Raw genomic sequence first — 19407 nt, 5'->3', positions numbered from 1 at the left:
GTTTTGGACCAGAGGACCTTAAGACAGTAATGCTTTCACAGGATGGAGAGGCTAAGGCCTTACAGCACAAGGTTGTGTCTTTCTAAGCTGATAAAGACAAATGCAGAACAGAGATCTAAACAAATGCAACTTGATCTAAACGATGTATCAAGGGGGAGGGAGTCAACGTTTCCTAGACTCCCGAGATGTGTGAGCACAGAGTAGATAAGCAACATAAATGAGGGAAGAGGGCCGGGGCGAGGCACTGGAGGGAAAGCACCCCATCCACGGTACAGCAGCTGCTCAGCCCCAGGCAAGTGCTGTCAAGGACAGGAATGAGGGCTTATCACAGCTGATCTGCTTTCTCAAGAAAAGACGGAGGTTCTGAACCTTAAGTGAAATTTCCCGATGTTTAAATTGGGGGCAGCAGATACAAAATTATGTTTTCTTTCATTATACATTTTAAATGTTTCCTTATAAAATTGGCCTTTTCAATCCTATTTTATAGGAAGTCAGGTTCCAAAAAGTAGTTGGTTCAGGGTTAGATAGCAGTAAAGTGTGAAACCAGGACTTGCCCCCAATCAGTTCTACAAGGGAGGGGATGACCGATTACTGCACAGGTCAGGTGGGGGGACTCAAGGGGCCCGGAGCATGTGTCCACAAAACATCTCCAAAGAGGCCCAGCACCTTCTACCACAGGGAAGGGAGGGGATTTGGGGGTGTGGAGAAGAAGGACCTACCATTTATTGAGCATCTGCTATGAGCCAGGCACTGGGTTTTGCACACATTGCTTTATCAAGTCCACACAACAAGTGTTTGATGAAGCTGTTATTGTCCCTGTCTTATTGAGGTCAAGCTAGGGGACCTCCCAGAGTCCCACAGCAAGGCCAAGTCAAGGCCTTCTTTCTAACATTAGCCCAGCACACTTGGGCCTTCCTCCTGCCTAGGCTGCTGAGTGAGGGGAGCCCTGGAGTCTCCCCTACAACCTTGTCACTCACCAGCATTTTGTAAATATGGTCCAGATAAAGAGACCCTCACAAATCTTGCCAGGGCTCTTTGGCACCAGGGAAACTCAGTAAATTAAGATGTCACACAAGCCTTGCTGTTTCCACAAGGAGTGATTATAGCTACAAATCTGTCCCAACATGTAGTCAAATGGGCTTTGAGCAGATAGGTCATGAAGTTGATTTACTGCTGCCGTGATTATGATTTTAATTTATTATGGAGAAGACAAAAGGCTTCCAAGGGATCAGGATACAAGGGGTATAGCAGTTCAGTTTTGGCTTTGCAGAGACTGGGATGCAGAGGTTTAAAAGGGAGGCAGTGAGAGGTGGGAGAAGGAACCAGTTTCTAACACCAGACTGGCCTGGGATCCAGTCTCTGCCCCACCATTTTCTGGCTGTGGGACCTTAAGCAAGTAGCGCCACCTCTCTGAGCCTCCATATCCTATCTGCAAAAATGGAATTATCATAACAGCTACTTACCAGGCACATTGGAAGGACTCCCAAAGACACTTGATGTAAAGCTCCCAACATTGTTGGGTATCATTATTGTCATTATTGCTGAAATACATTCCTTAAGCAGTCGTCTGCAGAGCCAACTGCTTGACTTCCTGTCACTGAAATAGTCAATGTTTAGCTGAACCTCTTAATTTCATCAAAATGGTCTGGTGAGTCAGAATCTTAATTAACTTTTGCATCGTGTTCTTGGGGCACAAATCAGACCCTTGCATTTCGCCCACTCTCCCTGACTCCAAATAATGGAAGTGCATGTCCCTTATAAATTGCTCTGACTCTACAAAGATGAGCAAATCACCCAGTAGACACACAAGGTTGAGCACACAGCCAGCCTGCAGGGCCACAGAGAAACCTCTCTGCAGAACACTAACGCAAGGGCTTGGAACCTAATGAAATTACGCTCCCTCTGCTGAGTTCCCTAAAGGGATTGCAATCTGGGCCCCCCGTTTGTGTGCTATTCAACGGTGACCTCAGCTCGACCCCTCCCAACAGCCCTGGTAGGAGGAGTTGAGCATCGTGACCCAGGGTGAAGGGGCAGTGTCATTTCCTGGATGCTGCTCTTTGCAGGATTGCAGAAAACCAAAGGGTTGGGAGTGAGGTTCAGGTCAGGGTGGCTTCCTGGACACGGAAATCAAGCAGGGCAGAAGATGCAGAGTGTAGAATGTTCTTAGCGACAGGATCCATGGCTAAGAAAGCCAGTTTGACATTTGCCCCATGCTGTCTGTTCCTTGAGGGTCCCCAGCCTTGAGGATTTATCTTGGCACCCCCTGTATTGGTCCAAGGCTTGACTGCAGTAGGTGTCCAGTAAATATGTGCTGAGTAAATAAATGCCACCTAACCAGTTTCATTCATCTGATTTTTATTACACCCCCCCCATCTTTTTCCAGAAATGATTTAAGGCAACTTACAAGCTACATGATTTAGTAATCACTACCATTCATTGAATGCTCACGATGTGCCAAGTTTTGCCTTGAGTACATTACGTGGTTTCTCCAGTGTGTCTTCACAACAATCCTCTGTGAGGGGATTATTATGATTAGCCCCATTTTACAGATGAGGAAAACAGTAATGAAGTAAGTGGAAGGAACAAAGATGGGCATAAATTGGAAGCAGGTGTTATAACAGTGCCCATACTCAGAGCAGGGGGGCAAAAATATGCTCAATGTTTACTAGCAGCCTGACAAAAGAAAGGAACTGGATCTGTTAGAACATTCAGAGTCCAGAAGATTAAAACAACAACAACAACAACAACTGACTGCTCAGAAGATGCACAAATGGTTCCTATCTGACTTGTGTGGCCTTGGGCAAGTCACCTCTCTCTCACCCTCTGTTTTTTCCTCTGTACAAAGGGAGTGATTACAGTAATGTCCCCATCACAGGGCAGTTAGGAAGGTCCAGGAGATGATAAAGATAGCAAGCCCAGTGCCTGGAACCCAGAAGATACTCCATCAATATTCGCCCTCCTATCTCTTCTCTGACATTTTTGCCCCAACCACTTATTGAAGGAGGGATTTTGGAGCGTGGGTGTTTAACTGTAAAATCATTGGCAAGGCTGCCCAGCCAGCTCATTATTACTTAAAAAGAAGAAAGGAGCTGTGCAAGGTGTCTCGGGGCTTTTCAAGAAAGCCTGCTTCTGAATTTCATGAGCAGTGGGTGGCTGAATGGTTTGGTGAGTTCCAGCCTGGGCCCTGCTTGAAATCCACGTTAAATGAAAGGTGCCTCCAACTCCCCATTATAGTGTCGTGCCCTGGGAGGCTCCCGAAAGTCACGCTTTTCCGTCATCTCCTGCAGCCGAGAAATGCAATTGATTTCCCTGGCCTCATTTTCATGTTTTAAAGAACTATTTCCCCCGGGCTCCTCTGAGAACTGAAATGGAGAAAATCTCATTCATATTTTACCATGTAACCCAAAGACTAATCATGCACCTGACAACAGATACTGGCAGAACACCTAGTCCATAGCAGACCCAGGGCCAGGCACATGGGACATAGGAATGACGGATATGTGGTCTCTACCCTCAGGAGAGCCCTTTAGAAGGCAAGCTGTGATGAAGACAGCACCAGGCAAGAGGGCTCCTAAGGCAGCCTGGAAGGAGGCGGGGAAGGGTGATGTGGGCCGAGAGAACAGCCTGTGCAAAGGTATGGGGGTGTGGATGGTACGTGACGGTGAAAGAGGAAGCTTGAAAGGTAAACAGAGGCAAGCTCAAGAAAGAGCTTGATGTCAGACTAGAGTTTATTGGGAGAACCAGAAAGCTAACCCGTGTTTAATATCCGGTGTTCACTGATGTGGTTCCATTTGAGCATTAAATATTACTCTGGCAGTTTGGATGGAAACTGAATTGGAGGTGGTAAAATTGGGAGGTAGGAAGACCAGTCAAGGGCTCTAAAACTAATCCAGACCTGAACACATATTCCATGAGTGGCTTCTTGATAGCCTAGTACTAAGCTAGGTATTTGGGGAAATACCAAAATAAGGAGATAAACTCAGGCTTACTGGGTGCCCACTGCATTTTGATGTTTTACAAGTGTTTTCCCATCTACGTATCACAAAACAAGATCAGTATCTCCATTTTACAGATTAAAAAAAAAAAACCTAGCTTAGAGAAGTAGAGGTGAGTAGCACCAGGAGCTCCACCCACTGAAGACCAGCGTGGCCCTGCTCTGCAGACCAGAGTCAGAGACTGCAGCAGGCTCCAACACAAAAAGGAGAGACAATTTGCTGTGTGAGGGAGTGAGATGTTGCACTCTAGAGCCAAAAATAATTCGTGTATGCCTAAAGGGGAAACTGTAAATACAGAGCCTGGAGCTCTGTTAATATTCAATGATAAATGATATTGCTTTAAAATCAAATAGATGCACACGAATGGAGGTTTTAGCTTTATGCCGGGAACATGAGAGTGTGGGCCAAGTCTGGTACTTCCATGAATCACCCACACCACCTACCCCAAGGTCTGGGTCCTGGTCGCTATTCTGTAAATATTTATTTACTGAATGCGGCCACTTAGAGAAAAATTGCTGAAGGGAGTTACAATTAAGAGAATGACAATGGGCGCATTTCAAAAGATAAACTTTCAAAGCTTTAGAGAGGAAGCTGGGTACAAATGAAATTTGTTTATTAGTTCTTTCCATATTTACTGAAAACTACCCACACCCTCCCAATAATACTAAGCCAGATGACTTTATGTGTTAATTCTTAAAAAAAAAAAAAAACTCAAAGAAACAGTATTTCTCTATTCTTGCAAATTTTCTAGAGCATAGAGAAAGGAAAAGGCATGTACTCAACACAAACTCACAAAATTACTCAACACAAACTCACAACATTACTAAAGCAAAATTTCCAAAGAATATATTATCAAACAGAATTCAGTAGTACACCATGACCAAATGTGGACATGTATGAATGGCTTAGTATTTAGAAATCTACTCATATAATTTACCATAATGTCAGGCCAAAGAAGACAAACCATATGATCCCCTCAGTACATGCAGAAAAGGTATTTGGGGAGGAAAAAAAAAAAATCCATCAAAATGTAAATGACAAAGGAGCGCCTGGATGGCGCTCTGACTCCTGGTCATCTGACTCCTGGTTTCAGCTCAGGTCTTGATCTCAGGGTTGGGAGTTCAAGCCCCACACCGAGCTCCATGCTGGGTTTGGAGCCTACTTAAAAATAATAATAAATAGGGCGCCTGGGTGGCTCAGTTGGTTAAGCGACTGCCTTCGGCTCAGGTCATGATTCTGGAGTCCCTGGATCGAGTCCCGCATCGGGCTTCCTGCTCAGCAGGGAGTCTGCTTCTCCCTTTGACCCTCCCCTCTCTCATGTGCTCTCTCTCATTCTCTCTCTCTCAAATAAATAAATTTAAAAAAACCTTTAAAAAAATAAAAAAAATTTAAAAAAAATAAATAAATAATAAAACTATGTAATTGAAACAATTTGGTATTGTCTCAATTTTTGATATCAAATAACTGTCAGATCAATGGAAGAAAAGAGAACCCAGAAATAAACTCAAATACAAATGGGAATGCACTATCTAAAAATGGGGGTATGTCAAATCAGAGAGAGGAAGGATTCACTAATAAATGTGGAACCAGTGGCAAACTGCTGTTCACAAAGAAAGAAAGTTGGATTCCTACCTTGCTCTTTGCAAATTCCAGATGGATCAAAATTTTAATATAGAAAATAAAATCATAAAAGTACCAGAAGAAAACATGAGTTTAGGGTGGGAGAAGGCCTTGATTTTTATAGAGTCAAATGTATCAATATTTTCCTTTATGACTTCTAGAGTTGGTGATTAATCTCAGTTAAAGCAAAAGTAGGAAATCCTGCAGGCTTAAAAAAGAAGTTACACCATAAACAAAACCAAAAGGCAAAGGACAACTAAGAAAGTACCAAATAGGTGAGAATGACTAAGTTCTTAGCTTTGGGAAGAGGCCACACAAATCAGTAGGAAGGAACAGCAAGTCACCCAACCAAATAAGATGTGTTCCAGGAAGGAAGCAAAGGTCAAACAGTCAATTAGAACACAGAAAATGGCTCCATCTCACTGATAATGAAAGACATACAAACTAAAACAAAGAAGAGGCGCCATTCTCTCTATATCAGATTGGTAAAACTTTTAAAGTTTGCTAAAACTAGCAATGTGGGGAAGAACACACTTGTAGGCATGATGGAGGAAGTATAGATTGGTGGGAAAAAAATTTGGTAGATAATTTGACCAAATCTATTAAAATCGAAGATTCACAGACTCTCTGGCAAAGCTTGTAAGATGAAGATTCTCATAGCTTACCAATATACTTGTAAAATATATGAAAGATGTGTGTGTGTGTGTGTGTGTGTGTGTAGACACACACACTAGGAAGTTCACTGCAGCAGGGTTTTTAACGACAAAAGACTGAAAGCTAGAACAACAATAAGAGACTGATTAGGAAGATTATGAAAACCCTCGGTCTACAGTCATTAACAAGAACATAAAAGGATCTCAATGTGCTGATGTACAAGGATCCCTAAGCTATATTATTAAGAGAAAAAAAGCAAGGTACAGAAGAATATATATAAAATGGTCCCATCTGAGAAAACAAAAAGGATATCAAATGTATACATGTGTATATAAATCTATATATGCTGACATGTAGAAAATGTCTCTAGATGAGAACATTAACTATTCCTGGGCCATCCAATGGAGCTTCCTGCAATGATGGAAACGTCCTGTAAATCTGAGCTATCCAGTATGGTAGCCACTGGACTCCTGCAGCTACTGAGCATTCGAAATGTAGCTTGTGTGACTGAGGAATTAAATTCTGAATTTTATTTCATTTTGATAAAGGAGTATAGCCACATCTGGCTAGAGGCTTCCAATTTGGACAGCACAGACATAGATGATGAGTATTTGAGGTGAGAAGGATTACAAAGGGAGAGAAAAAGAGACATTTTTCATTCTATGCCTTTCTACACTATGGGAATTTTGCACATGTAGATGTGTTACTCTTTTTTAAAAAGAAAACTTACTGACCACCTATTGTTTTCAAGGCCCCATGATCAATAGCTATGGGGGATGTAGAACTCAGCCAGGGGTGACATCTGTCTCCAAGAGCCCAGGCTTTCACAGGGCCATGGAAAATCGCAGGTAAGGAAATAACTGCATGAAGGAAGTCAAGTTGACAAACTCTGTGCAGTGAGGAAGATCCCAGAGGAAACGGTCTGTTCCACAACTGACAGCAGGGAAGAGAGGAGGTGATGTTTGAGCCAGGCTAATGAGATGAACAGGTGTGCACTAGACCGTGGGGGAGAGAAAAATATTCAGGGTGCAAGAAACAGCCAAGCTGAGGAGTGGAGGAGATAGGGCAGAGTGTGCCCAGGATTCAGTGGGTAATGTAGGTTGGTGGGAGGAGTTTGGCAGAAGGAAGGAGAGGAGATTGAAGAGATGAGCAAAAGACAGGTTCTAAGGACCAGGTACAATGAACTAAGGGGTTCAGATTTCACCCTGAAGGCCAGGGGAAGCCCCAAAATAATTTTAAGCAGGAGTAAGGAGTGATCACAATGACTTTGAGGAGAGACACACACTGACTGTGACTTGGAATGTCAAAATCAAAGGCTGAAGCTAGAAATGAGGGTGCAGTTGAAATATACACAAAGACTTATTTTTATTCTCTATAGAGAAATAATAATAAAGCATTTATTATATAATAATATAATAAAGCAATAATAATAAAGAAATAATAATATTTATGGGTCTAAAATTGCACTGTTTGCCCATGAAACAATCACATTTGGTGTGTTTAGAGTTATGCAGTACCCAGAAAAAAGAAAATTCACAGGACCGTATTTTCCCCACCTCCCAAGGCCATCTCATTTTTTATTAAGCCCCTGGGATCTTGAGAAGTCTTTGTCTTTACCTTAACTAATTTTCCTAGGGCTTCAACTCTCTAGGAGATGACTAGGATAAGAAACCGAATACCCAGACAAATCTGACACATCTTAATGGGGCGACAATGGCATGATTCCTCTTTTTAGACCGATAAACATGGTGGTAAGTCCTAGGCAAATGTTTCTCAGCCTTGGCACCCATGACATTTGGGGCAGGATAATTCTTCATTGTAGGGGTCATCCAGTGCATTCCAGGATGTTTAGCAGCATCTCTGCCCTCTACCTACTAAATGCCAGTAGTATGCACACACACATGCATGCACACACACCCCCCACAGCTGTGACGACTGTAAATGTCTCCACATATTGCCAAACGCCTCCCCTCATTGCAAAATCATCCCTGGTTGAGAACCACCGTAAGAACATCAAAGACAGCAGAGACCTTGGGGGCAATCCTACCCAACTGCCCATTTTACAGATGGGAAAACTGAGGTCCAGAGACTGAGACTAGAAGCTAGTTTTCCTCACACAGGTTAGAGATTTTTTGGAGACCAGAGATCTTTTTCTTAGCTTCAAAGAAATGTAGTTTAAAAAAAATTGGCAGAATTTTCATTCAAGTCAATTTCACCTAGGTGCATATTCATTTATCTTTTCTCTCTCTCTTCTCTCTTTCCATCTCTCTCTCTTTCTTTGCCTCATATACATGATTCATCGTAGAATTTCTATTTACTAATTTGGTTTTCTAGCCACAAATGCTACCAAAATTATTATTATTATAATTCTGTTATTATTAAAACAACTACCCTCTCTAATTCAGCATTTTTCATTTTTTATTTGTTCACAGTGAAGAGGTTAAGGGGAACATATCTAATACATATCAGGGGCCCCTGACAGATACATCACAAACAGAATCATTACAACAATCCTCTGAAGTGGGCATTAGTATCCCCATTTTGCAAAAGAGAAAACTGAGGCTCATGGAGGTGAGGTGACTTGCCCAAGGTCAAACAGCCAGTGAGCCAATGAGTGGTTCTAGAACCAGATTCAAACCCGCATCTGTCAGAATGCATAACACAACTGAGTTCAAGTTGTGGAGAATTAGAGTGAGCTCACGATTAACACCCAAGTGAAAGTTGAATGTCCTCAGAGAACCAAATTGCCTCCCAGTTTCTTGGATCACGGAGCTAAGGAGCTTGTCAGCATCTCCAGGAGAAAGCTAGGCCTCTGGCAGTTGCTATGACAACTACTTTTCTTATAATTATAGAACATGGTGGTGACACACAAGCTGCACATACAGTCACTTTGTTAGGACCTGTCTGCCTCTGACACTTCCAGGAGCTTAAACATCATAAATTTTTTTAAATCACATTTAATATAATCATGCATTGCAGCAGTGGAGGCCCAGAGAGCGAGAAAGTCAGGAGATTCACCCTCCCACCGTGTGATGGGACCATGAGGCAAGCCACATGACAAGCAGTGAGGAAAATGGCAATTCTCCCTTGGGAAATTTTGCTTCTCTTTTTTTCTTTTTTGGATCAATGCATTTCAGGGCTTGGCCAAACAGTGTATTCAAAGAAAAGAAAAAGGGAAAGAGCCAAGGCAAAATTAGCCTAATTCTTGGCAAATAACAAGGAAAAGCAGCAAAATTTAGAATTCTAACAACCACTTTTCAGTTTAGTTTCATTTAGCCAGTTCCCAAAATGTGCAGGGTTTCCCAATTTGGAAGATGGGTATAGACAAAAGAGCACATATACTCAAAAGCATCCATAGTCACACACACCACTCTGGGTCAGAAAAGCCTGATTCTGCCCCTTTTTGGCTGTGTGATCATAGGTACCTTAACTAACCTCTCTGATCCCCAGTTTTCTCCTCTGTATATCAAAAATGATGCCTACTTCATGAGCTATAGTAAAGATGAGATGGAAAATGATTAGCTAACTACCTGACACATATAGATGTTCAATAAAATGAAAGTTATTGTTATTAATTAATTACAAAGAATTTTAAATACTGCTTTACCTTCTATGAACATCTTCCTCTTACTACCCCCACATGGGATTCAAGAAACATTATAAAGCCCTGCCTTCAGTGTTACCTTCAGCAACCCAACCAGGTAGCAGGAGAACTCTGCCCAAGCAGAGACAGATACAGGGACAAAGGGCAATGCTGGGACCTTGGGACTCCCAGATGAGAACCTGACTTGGGGAATCAAAGACTAGTTTCTGCAGGAAGTGACATTTGAGCTGGGTCACAAGTCAGAGAACATGGGATAGAGGTGGGGGGAGACTGTACGGGCAAAGATCCGGAGGTGAGAAAAGGCATGGTGGCTTTACAGAACTACGAGAAGGCTGAAGTCCTGGGGGTGCAGGAGGTCAGTGGCACAGCGACTGGAACTAGCAGCGAGGACCACCTTGGGACAAGTCTGCAATGCCATAATAAGGTCCTCATGCTGTTGCCTGTAGGAAGTAGGGAGCCACTGAAGATTTCTCAGGCAAGATCAATGATCCAATCTGATGTTGCTCATAATGGGTGGAAGGAGGTGGGAGGGAGATGGAGGGTCAAAAGCTGGCACAGTAGAAAGGGCGAGTGGGAAGGGACAGGTGTGCCCAGGCAATGTCAGTTGAGACAAAGGGCTCACAGAGATGGAATGAGGCAGGCTTCCCACCGGAGGCCCGACCTAGGTTGGATGCATTCCATCCGATCAGATGACCAACTCCCCAGAAATGTACAAGAGGAAGCTCACATTTACTGAGCTCCCATGGGACAGTGTTAGTTTATATTATCTCACTCAGTCCTCACATCAGGCTTATAATGTAGATGTCACTATCCCATTTTACAGATCAGGAAACATGAGTTCAAACAGGTGAAATGACCTGCTTTAGTTCACACAAATCCCCGACCCCTGTATTCCCCCTTCTTCCATATTGCCTTTCATATTGTTTTTAGTGGGGGGGGGCTAATTTGTCTGTGTTTGCCCATTTCCATGGTGTAAATACTCCCACTATGGTTGGTTACAAGCTTGCAACAGTTTAACAACTGGCTTGCAGACTTTTAATAACTGGCCCTCAGGAGGGGATGTGAGCCAGCTCCAGCCCCCGCTGAGGAGTCCCGTAGGAAAGAAGAATATTCACTAAACTCTAGCAGCCTTCTTGTACATCCAATGTATTAACTAGTCACTTGCTTTATTGCAGCATTTACTTACCAGTGTTTGTTTGAGTCAACAAGCATGAGAAGTCAGCAATTAAAAGCAGCTTCAGTTATTGAGCTATAGAGTGGTCACTGAGCCACCCAGACACCCAGGCCCTCACTGAAACCCTGAGCACATTCCTTCTGAGACAGCACCATGGAAGTTTTTGTTAAAAAAAAAAAAAAAAAGCCACATTTGCTTTTCAATGATCAATTGATAACAATATATATATTTCTGGAAGTTACTCTAACAGTACGATTCTATCAGGCCTGGAGAAAGCACCCAGACAGAAACATAGGCCAGCATCTTTATTCTGATTTTCAATAAAACCCTAGCCAGAAATGCAATAATAAACATCAAATATGATCAGGGCCTTTCTCTACCAAGTACTCATATGCAAATTCTTTCCTTTCCTGCCAGATAATGACTCTGTTCTTAACCCAGCAGGCAATGTTTTTAATAACTCACCTAGAATGTTCCTCAGAATAAAAAAATTAAAAAAAAAAAATAGGAGAGCAATAAGAACCAAGACAACAGATAATAAAGTAAAATGTCTTATCTCCATTTGCTGCTGTCAGCAAAGATTAGAATCCCATCCAAGGAAGGCAGCCCCTGGGGTTTTGATGAAAAATTGGCAGAAGCAAATGGCAAAGGTATAAATGGGGTCTCACCTCCCTTGGAATGTGGCATCAAGAAGAAGACATTTATGAGAATGTGTCATCGTCAAGAAGCTTAGGAACAGAGATAAAGCCCTGATTTTAAATAAAGATATTGAAAACGAGGCAGCCAGAGCTCTGGGGTTATTCAAATGCGGAGTTTCTTGGTCAGCCAGGGGGATTTTTTTGTTTACTCGTGCACCTGTTCATTCAGTCATTGAAGGCATCTTTTAGTTCCTAACGTGGCCAGGCACTGGCTAGGCTCTTGAGGTGCAAAGATGAAGGAAAACCATTCCAATCCCAAGTCAGTGCAAGACATGGCAGGTAAGTCCATGACGCCAACACCGTGTAACTGGTGCTAGAATAGAGGCTCGTACAGCAGGTGCAGGAAACCAAGGAGGAAGGACAGACCATGTGGGCAAGCCAGCAAGACCGCACAGGCCAGGGGCCATTTGGGTTGGGTGTTGAAGGGTGAGTATGGACTATGCCCACTGGTGAAGGCAGGAAAGGCATTCCAGCTGGAAGGCACAGCACGAAGAAAGACAGGGAGGCATACTGTGGACAGTGTCATAAGGGAAGTGCTTTGGGCGGTCAGAGCGCTTGTGGGAGAGGCAGGTGAGTTGTGGAGCTGCAGAGGACTTTAAAGGGGGCAAAGCCCTCATGGGATATGCGCTTTAGGAAGAGTCCTCCTCTGGAGTGGTGAGAAGAATGGACAGGAGCCTAAGAAAGGAGGCAGAGGGACCCAGGATGAGGCTGGGCAATGAGAGGATGGGTGAACGGAGAAGAAGGTACAGTTATTGGAGACTTTCAGGAGGGAGAGGGGCCTGGACTCTGCCGGCTTTTACACGTGGCACTTGAGCCTGGCGAGGCTGGTTCCAGGGCTGCCCCATACCTTTTCCCATGTTTGGCGGGGGGGACGCTAGCGGAGCAGAGGCCTGAGATGGAGTACCAAGGCCCCATCCTTTGGCCAGACAGAAGGGAAGGAGGAAAGGAACAACCGGCAGGTAAATTGGCTCAGCAACATCCCCAGAGAGCTACTCACTGGTAGCCCAGCTCCCATTCCACTGCAAGCAGCCTTGCCTGACTGCTGAGCCCCTGCGTAGGGCCTGGGAGCCCAGCCCAGCCACACAGCCTCCTGGTGTGGAACTTGGAGGAAGCACAGGCTCTTTGGGCCTGTTTCCCTTGCCTGTAAGTGGGGTGATGAGCTCACCAGCCCCGCATGCCAGGATCACTCAGTGAGATAGCATACATAAGGCACCAATCACAGGTCAGGAGCAGAGCAGGAATCCAAAAGAACTGAGTGGATCACAGCAGGTAGATGAAATAGTGAAAAAGCAAAGCCTTATAATGTTAGGCCTAAAGTTTCAACTGGACTTTTGTTTATTTTGTGTGATTTGTTCGTTGTTGCTTGTTTTTTTTTTTTAGTAATAGCCCACAGACCCCTATTCTCTAAGAATTACTAGCCCTCCCACTTCCAGTCCTCCCCCACCTGACTTCCTGGTAATGTGTCCGTTTGCCTGACAAGAATGGTGAGTTCTAGTCCCTTACCACTTATGCATCCCTGCCATTCTGACTTCTCCCACTGACTGTGTTCTGGGTCCGATCTGCAGACATCCCCCTACCTGAGCTTGCCCGGGCCATAGCCACCAGAGTCAGACTTTCTGGACCCCAAATCGGGCTGTGGTCGGAGACGAATACTGAGGCAGTCCCATAAGACTGGGGCTCCAGTGGCCACACAGCAGACACCCACTCTATGCCAGGCCCCGTGCTGGGAACTGGAGACAATGTGGGTAGGCCAGAAGTGACCTTGTCCTCCAGGGACCAGAGGCTGGGGGCAGGTCTGCAGATACAGGAGCAGCTAGCTACAGTACAGCGGCATTCAAGGCCCCATGTGACCTGCAGAGCCAAGAGGAGGCACCAAACCCAGCTGAGAGGATCAGGGGAAGCATCCCAGAGGAGCTGATCCTATAGGCACAATATAGCTGAGAAGGTGGCCAGAATGTTCTTGACGAATCCACATTTGTGAACTCCCCCAGAGCAAGGATTTTGTCTTATGCATCTTTGTGTCTCCCAGCAACAAGCATTTGGACCAGCCCAGAAAAAATATTAATAAAGACAAAAAAGAAAGAGGGGGAAAAAGGAAGGAAAGAAGGCAAGCCAGCCACAGAATGGGCACGGGCAATGGCAAGGTGGCATGGAGGTGTGGCAGAGAGAGCTATAGCTGGGTTCCTATCTTGTTCTAACACTTCCGGGCTGAATGACCTTCGAAGCCACCTCACTTCTCTGAGCATCAAGTTCCTCATCTGTAAAATGGGGATAACAATAAGCATTGTTGTTGTTAGGCTGGAAAGTAGATTAAAAGCGTTTTTTAATAGATACCGGGATTATTCATGTTATAACCAATGTGTTGAGAAATAGCCTACAAAAAAAAATTGCCTACACTCCCCAGTAGGCAAAGAGGTCACGGTAGGCAGCCAGGGGCTGCCCATGAATCCTGACATTGAACTGGCCACCCTTGAACAATTCTGCATGTTTCCCCAGCCATGTTCCCAAAGGGGAAAGCCAGAAAGGTAGGCCCAGTTTTGTCTCAACCAACAGACAAAAGCTGGCTAATTAGGCAGGAAACTAAGAACCCAGGAGGAAGAAAGGGGATCTGAACAGGAAAGAAATAAGATGATCATTCATTAAGATCTAAAGTGTGCCAAGGACTTACACTATTTGTTATGTCCACAGTGTGTCTTGGTTTATTGATGAGGAATCAGGAGCTCAGAAAGGTGAAGGGACTTTCCCAAGGTCATGGAGCTAAGAGGTGACAGAGATGTGATCTCAGCTTCCCAGGTCATTCTAGCCCCGAGGCCCTAGAACAACCTCTCATCAACCTAACACAGTGGCCTCCAAATGAAAAATTCAGTTCCTTCTCACACCAGCTTGGGGGACAACCAGGTCTGACAGCATGGCCGGATACAACAGCACCCTGCACCGACCAGCATCCTGCACCGACCAGCACCCTGCACCGACCAGCACCCTGCACAGACCAGCACCCTGCACAGACCAGCACCCTGCACAGAACAGCACCTTGCACAGACCAGCACCCTGCACAGAACAGCACCCTGCACAGCGCCTTCCATGGCAAAATGAGCTTTAGAGGAACACTCAGCTCCCAAGACTAAGAAAGAAGGAGGGGCTCCTCTCTGCATGCTACTGTTTTCTTAAATAGTCTGCTGAACACTTTCTCAAGTCTGTGACCTCTCACAAGAGCTTTCTTGGTTTTAGAAAAGACAAAAAGTCCAGGCAATTCTTTCAGCCAGGCTTTCTCACTTCATTGCCCCGCCACTCTCTCCTCTCATTCTCTCTTATGTGGCTTTGAGCCGCTCTGTCTAGATCAGCTCTGAAATGTGAAGTCATAAGCCTTTCCACCTCTGTGAGGGTATTGGAATAAGGGACAGATGCATCGTTGCCATCCCCATGGTTACTCCTCCACGAGCAATATCCCTGGGAAGTAGCCCAGCCACTGTTTACCAGCACCACACTCTCTAAGACTAACTGGGAATTCTGACTTCCAGCCTTGGTTCTCCAGCACAGAGCTCCATCCTGAGCCCCAGGCCATTTACATACAAGGGTGACCAGACCACCATTCATGGCCCATATGCTCCAGGCACCTCTCACTCAATGCATGCCCCCAACCTAGGTCCCCCAGTTTCTCCTTCAGTGGACAGAGTCCTCCTGCCCAGCCAGCCAAGCCAAACACCAAGGAGTCCCCCTTTTCCCACCAGGAACAAGTCCTATAAATTCTATCTTCAAAACAGACCACCTGGGCCCCAAGCCTTGTTGCAGCCAATAGCTCAGACCCTCAGACTCTCCCACAAAGCCTCCTCCCAGGTCCTCAAGCCACCCTCACCGCAACAGATATATCCTCCACACAACCCAGAGGCAGCTCTCTTTAAGAAAGCAAAAAAAGGCTAATGAATGCTCACAACTTTACATAAACAAACGGATTTCCTCCATTCCTCCCATTTTGTTCCTAGTGGCAGGGTCCTCTGCCCACCCCTGACACCCGTGCTGACAAAGGACTGCTGCCCCCAAACCCAACACCCTTCCTTCTTGACCCCCAGGACTAATCGAGTCAAGCTGCCTGGGGGAGCTTCTGCAGCCCCAGACCCTGACTGAGCCCCTCCTTTTCTCTTCGTTGACTCACTTCTGTTCTGCTCGAATGGGGAATGACCCACCACGACAGGTGGCGTGGCTGAACAGAAAAGTCGCTCTGGCTCAGCTCTGAGCCCCGGCCCTGCTACTTGCTGGCTAGAGGAGCAGATCACGTCACTGCTCCGAGCCATGGCTCCCCTTCGAGAAATGGAGGATTACATCAGTCTCTCAGGGGCTTGTGGGCAGTAAATACGATTAAATAGCAACATCACCAAAAGTGGTCAAAGAAGAGGAAAAAATCATCCAACATCACCGCTGTAACATGGCCACAGAGGGCATATACTGATACATTCTTGCCATGTCTTTTTCCCTGTTTACTTGTGGGTTTTTGCATAGTTCCAATCCTGGAAAACACACAATTTGAATCCTTGCTTTCTTCACTCAACTTTCCCTCTGAAGTATTTGCCCAAATTATTGTGTCTTCATAGCTATCATTGTAAAGCAACTGATAAATAAGGAATAATTCCATCAGAAGCTTGTAACACTCTATTTGGTAAAAAAAAAAAAAAAAAAAAAAAAGAAATTAATAATCCTACTTTTTTTCTGATTATCAAAATCATGCATGCTCATATCAAATTTGGAAAGCACGGGAAAGTAAAAAGAGATGAAAATATTGCAGAAGCCCATAATTCTGAGTAAATGAAATACTTTCTGAGAGAAAGGGAACCCTGAGAAACTGCTAAAATAATCCATCGTATGGCTGTGGTCTTATTTACAGAATCATGAGGAAGTTGTTGAAAATGTAGCATTATTTCCAATACTTTGATGTTCTAAATAACATTGCAGTAAAAGTTCTTGCATGTGAATCTGGGCATATTTCTAATTGTCTCCGCTGCCAGGAGAACAGGTCAGCTTACTCTCTGGCCCTGTGCACCAAGGTACCCTCACCTTCCCCTTGAAGCTCTGATCAGGCTCATTCTTGTGGGCATGCAGTTCAGGCCAGGTCCATATTCACGGGGCCTACACTGTGAGCCAGACACTGAAGTTACTGCCAAAAATACGAGCAGCCCCTGCCCTCAAAGAGGGCATCAGCATCCAGGGAGCTCCCACACTCCAAGGGATGCATACAGAGGGGCCGCACACCCTCTCAGGCTCACACACCCAGCGGCTCTAACCCAGATTTAACAGGGAGATAGGGAGGGACGGGAACAGACCAACACGTTTATCCATGTACACACTCCAACCAAGGGCTGTTTTCACTTTCAAAGCCCCCAGTCACAGCTGACACTGAAGAGCTACTGTTCTTTTGTATTTGTCATGTACAGATCGTAGTGCTCTGCATGTCTTCTGCACTTGACCCTCACAGTGACCCTACTATTACCTCCATCTGATACATGAGGTTTGCAGACTTGCCGCGGCCACTTGGCCTGGTATAAAGTGGAAACAGGGCTCATACCCAGCCAGACTGCTCCAATATCCATCTAGAGAACCACTTTGTTCTAGTTAAATCATGGCTGATTTTGCCTCCTAAAGACCTTTTAAGTCTGTCCATGTCTCTCCATCTGCTCACCATTCTTGTTGGAGCCACTGTCTCTTTCTACTTGGACGATTGCAGTAGCCTAATAGTCTCCAAACATTCCCTCTTTCCCGCTACAGTCCACTGGCCACATAAAAGCCAGTGGACTTTATTTAAAACTCAATTAAATCGTGTCTCTTCCCTTCTTGAAGTCCTTCCGAGGCTTCCCTTATGCTTCTAGCATAAAATCCAAACTCCTCCATAGAGTCTACACAGCCTAGAATTGTCTGCTTTCTGCCCACTTCTCCTGTCTCATATCTGCCTGCTCCCTGCCCCCTTCTAAGAGCCTAGCCTCACTGCCCGTATTCTTATTCAGAGTTGGGACCAGCTTCAGGGCCTTTACACAAGTTGTGCTCTTCTCAGCTTCCTAAGTGACTTCTCCAGGGCACTTCCCTCAAGTTCCTCCCTTCGTCCTTGCAGAGCATGCTTCATGACTCCTTCATCACAGTGATATATATTTACCAGCCCTCCTAGTGACCGCTCACCAAGAAATAGAAGGTCAACCATTTGGGTTTTTTCCACTAAGAAGTCAGGGGTTTTTTCCCCTTCGTCTTTTTTGTATTTTGTTACAACCATCCACTGACTAAAATCTGAGGGTTTTTTTTTTATATATATATATACATTTCCATCATATTTCCTGGAGATTGTGATGGAAAGGTAGAGAGATGGGGACAGGGGGAAAAAGAAGAAAGGAGGCACATTCATCAATTATCAAATTATCTGAGCATTCCAGAGCAGAAGAGAGCATAAATAGTCCTCCAGAGGCAGAGCTTTTGTTATTTCATTAGACTCAGTGAGCCAGATAGTGTGGCCTCAGGAAATCCTCCAGAAATAGCCTCTATCATTTCCCACTCCCCAGTAGCACCTGCTTTACTAGCGTGGGGAGTCTTGAGCTGGCTGAAGCCAGCCTTAGCTTTACAATTTGTGTAAAGAAACTGACCGTAAATTCGGCGATTTTCGGCACCCGAAACTTCCCTTTGTTCTTCTGTTCAGGCTGATATTCTGTTCTTGTCTTCACAATCACCTGAAATGTTCAACGAGGGTTAGCACAACTGGAGACTTGAACTGCTTCTTTTTTCTTTTCTTTTTCTCAGTAGCTAGAATTTTTATACATTGCATAAAGATCAGAAGATAAAGAACTTCCTTCTCAAACATACAAGAAAGTAGAAAATTCAAATTACCCATACTTCCCCATGCCAACAGAGACAACCATAAGTGACAATTTGGTTCGCACCTTTCCAGATGTTTTTATATGCATACATACGCATATATTAGATATATGTGTGCTATTTATATAAACATATATTTTCTTTTTATGTGACAGATTCATACTTCATGAATTATAACCTACTTTAAACATACAACAATATATTAACATATATTTATGTAGACAAATACACAATTGTATTTTGCCTTTTGATGAAGCATAATATTTCACCGTATGCATATACTACAATGAATCCGATGAGTCTCTATTGTTGAACATTTAAGTTGTTTCCACAGTTTGGGTTATGTAAACAAGTTATGATGAACATCTTGTAGCTCAACCTTTATATATACACTTGATTCCAATTTGACTTAGGCACTTGCACCGAGAAAAACATAAAGGTCTTTGAATTTCTTGTATCATCTTGTTTTTCTAAAGTCTGAATATTTTGCAGAGGTGGTTAATATCTTATCAAGATATGCTGTCAACCTGCCAAGACATTTATGGAACTCCATCCCACTGTGTAGGCAAAGTGAAAGAAAAAAAGAACCTGACAGATAATCAATAACCATGGCCAAGTGCCACAGTGTCAAGGGGAACACAGAAGCTGTCTGAGACTCAGGGCCTCACCTGTAAAATATGGGCAATAATCATAATCATCATCCCTATTTCATAAGGTTGTTTTGAGGGTTAAATGAGATGAAAATGGGTAATATTTTTGGAATTATTTATTATGTGCCAGAACTAGATCAAGCACTTCATAAGCCTTTATCTACATACC

At 44.3% G+C, this 19407-nt stretch overlaps 1 protein-coding gene across 1 annotated transcript in view; it reads right to left on the bottom strand.

The window, feature by feature from the left end:
* Positions 1-19407, bottom strand: part of NSG2 (neuronal vesicle trafficking associated 2) — a 54191-nt gene that overhangs the window by 19278 nt on the left and 15506 nt on the right. Inside the window, exon 3 of the mRNA XM_035012526.1 lies at positions 18360-18443. Within this exon, the coding sequence (XP_034868417.1) occupies positions 18360-18443 (84 nt within the window). The remainder of the gene's footprint in view (positions 1-18359; positions 18444-19407) is intronic.

This window comes from Mirounga leonina, unplaced genomic scaffold (genome assembly GCF_011800145.1).
Source record: "Mirounga leonina isolate KUSES-001 unplaced genomic scaffold, KU_Mleo_1.0 Mir_104, whole genome shotgun sequence".
NCBI classification, from domain to species: domain Eukaryota; kingdom Metazoa; phylum Chordata; class Mammalia; order Carnivora; family Phocidae; genus Mirounga; species Mirounga leonina.
Note: the sequence above shows the minus strand (reverse complement) of the source record. Positions and strands in the feature narration are given on the sequence as shown.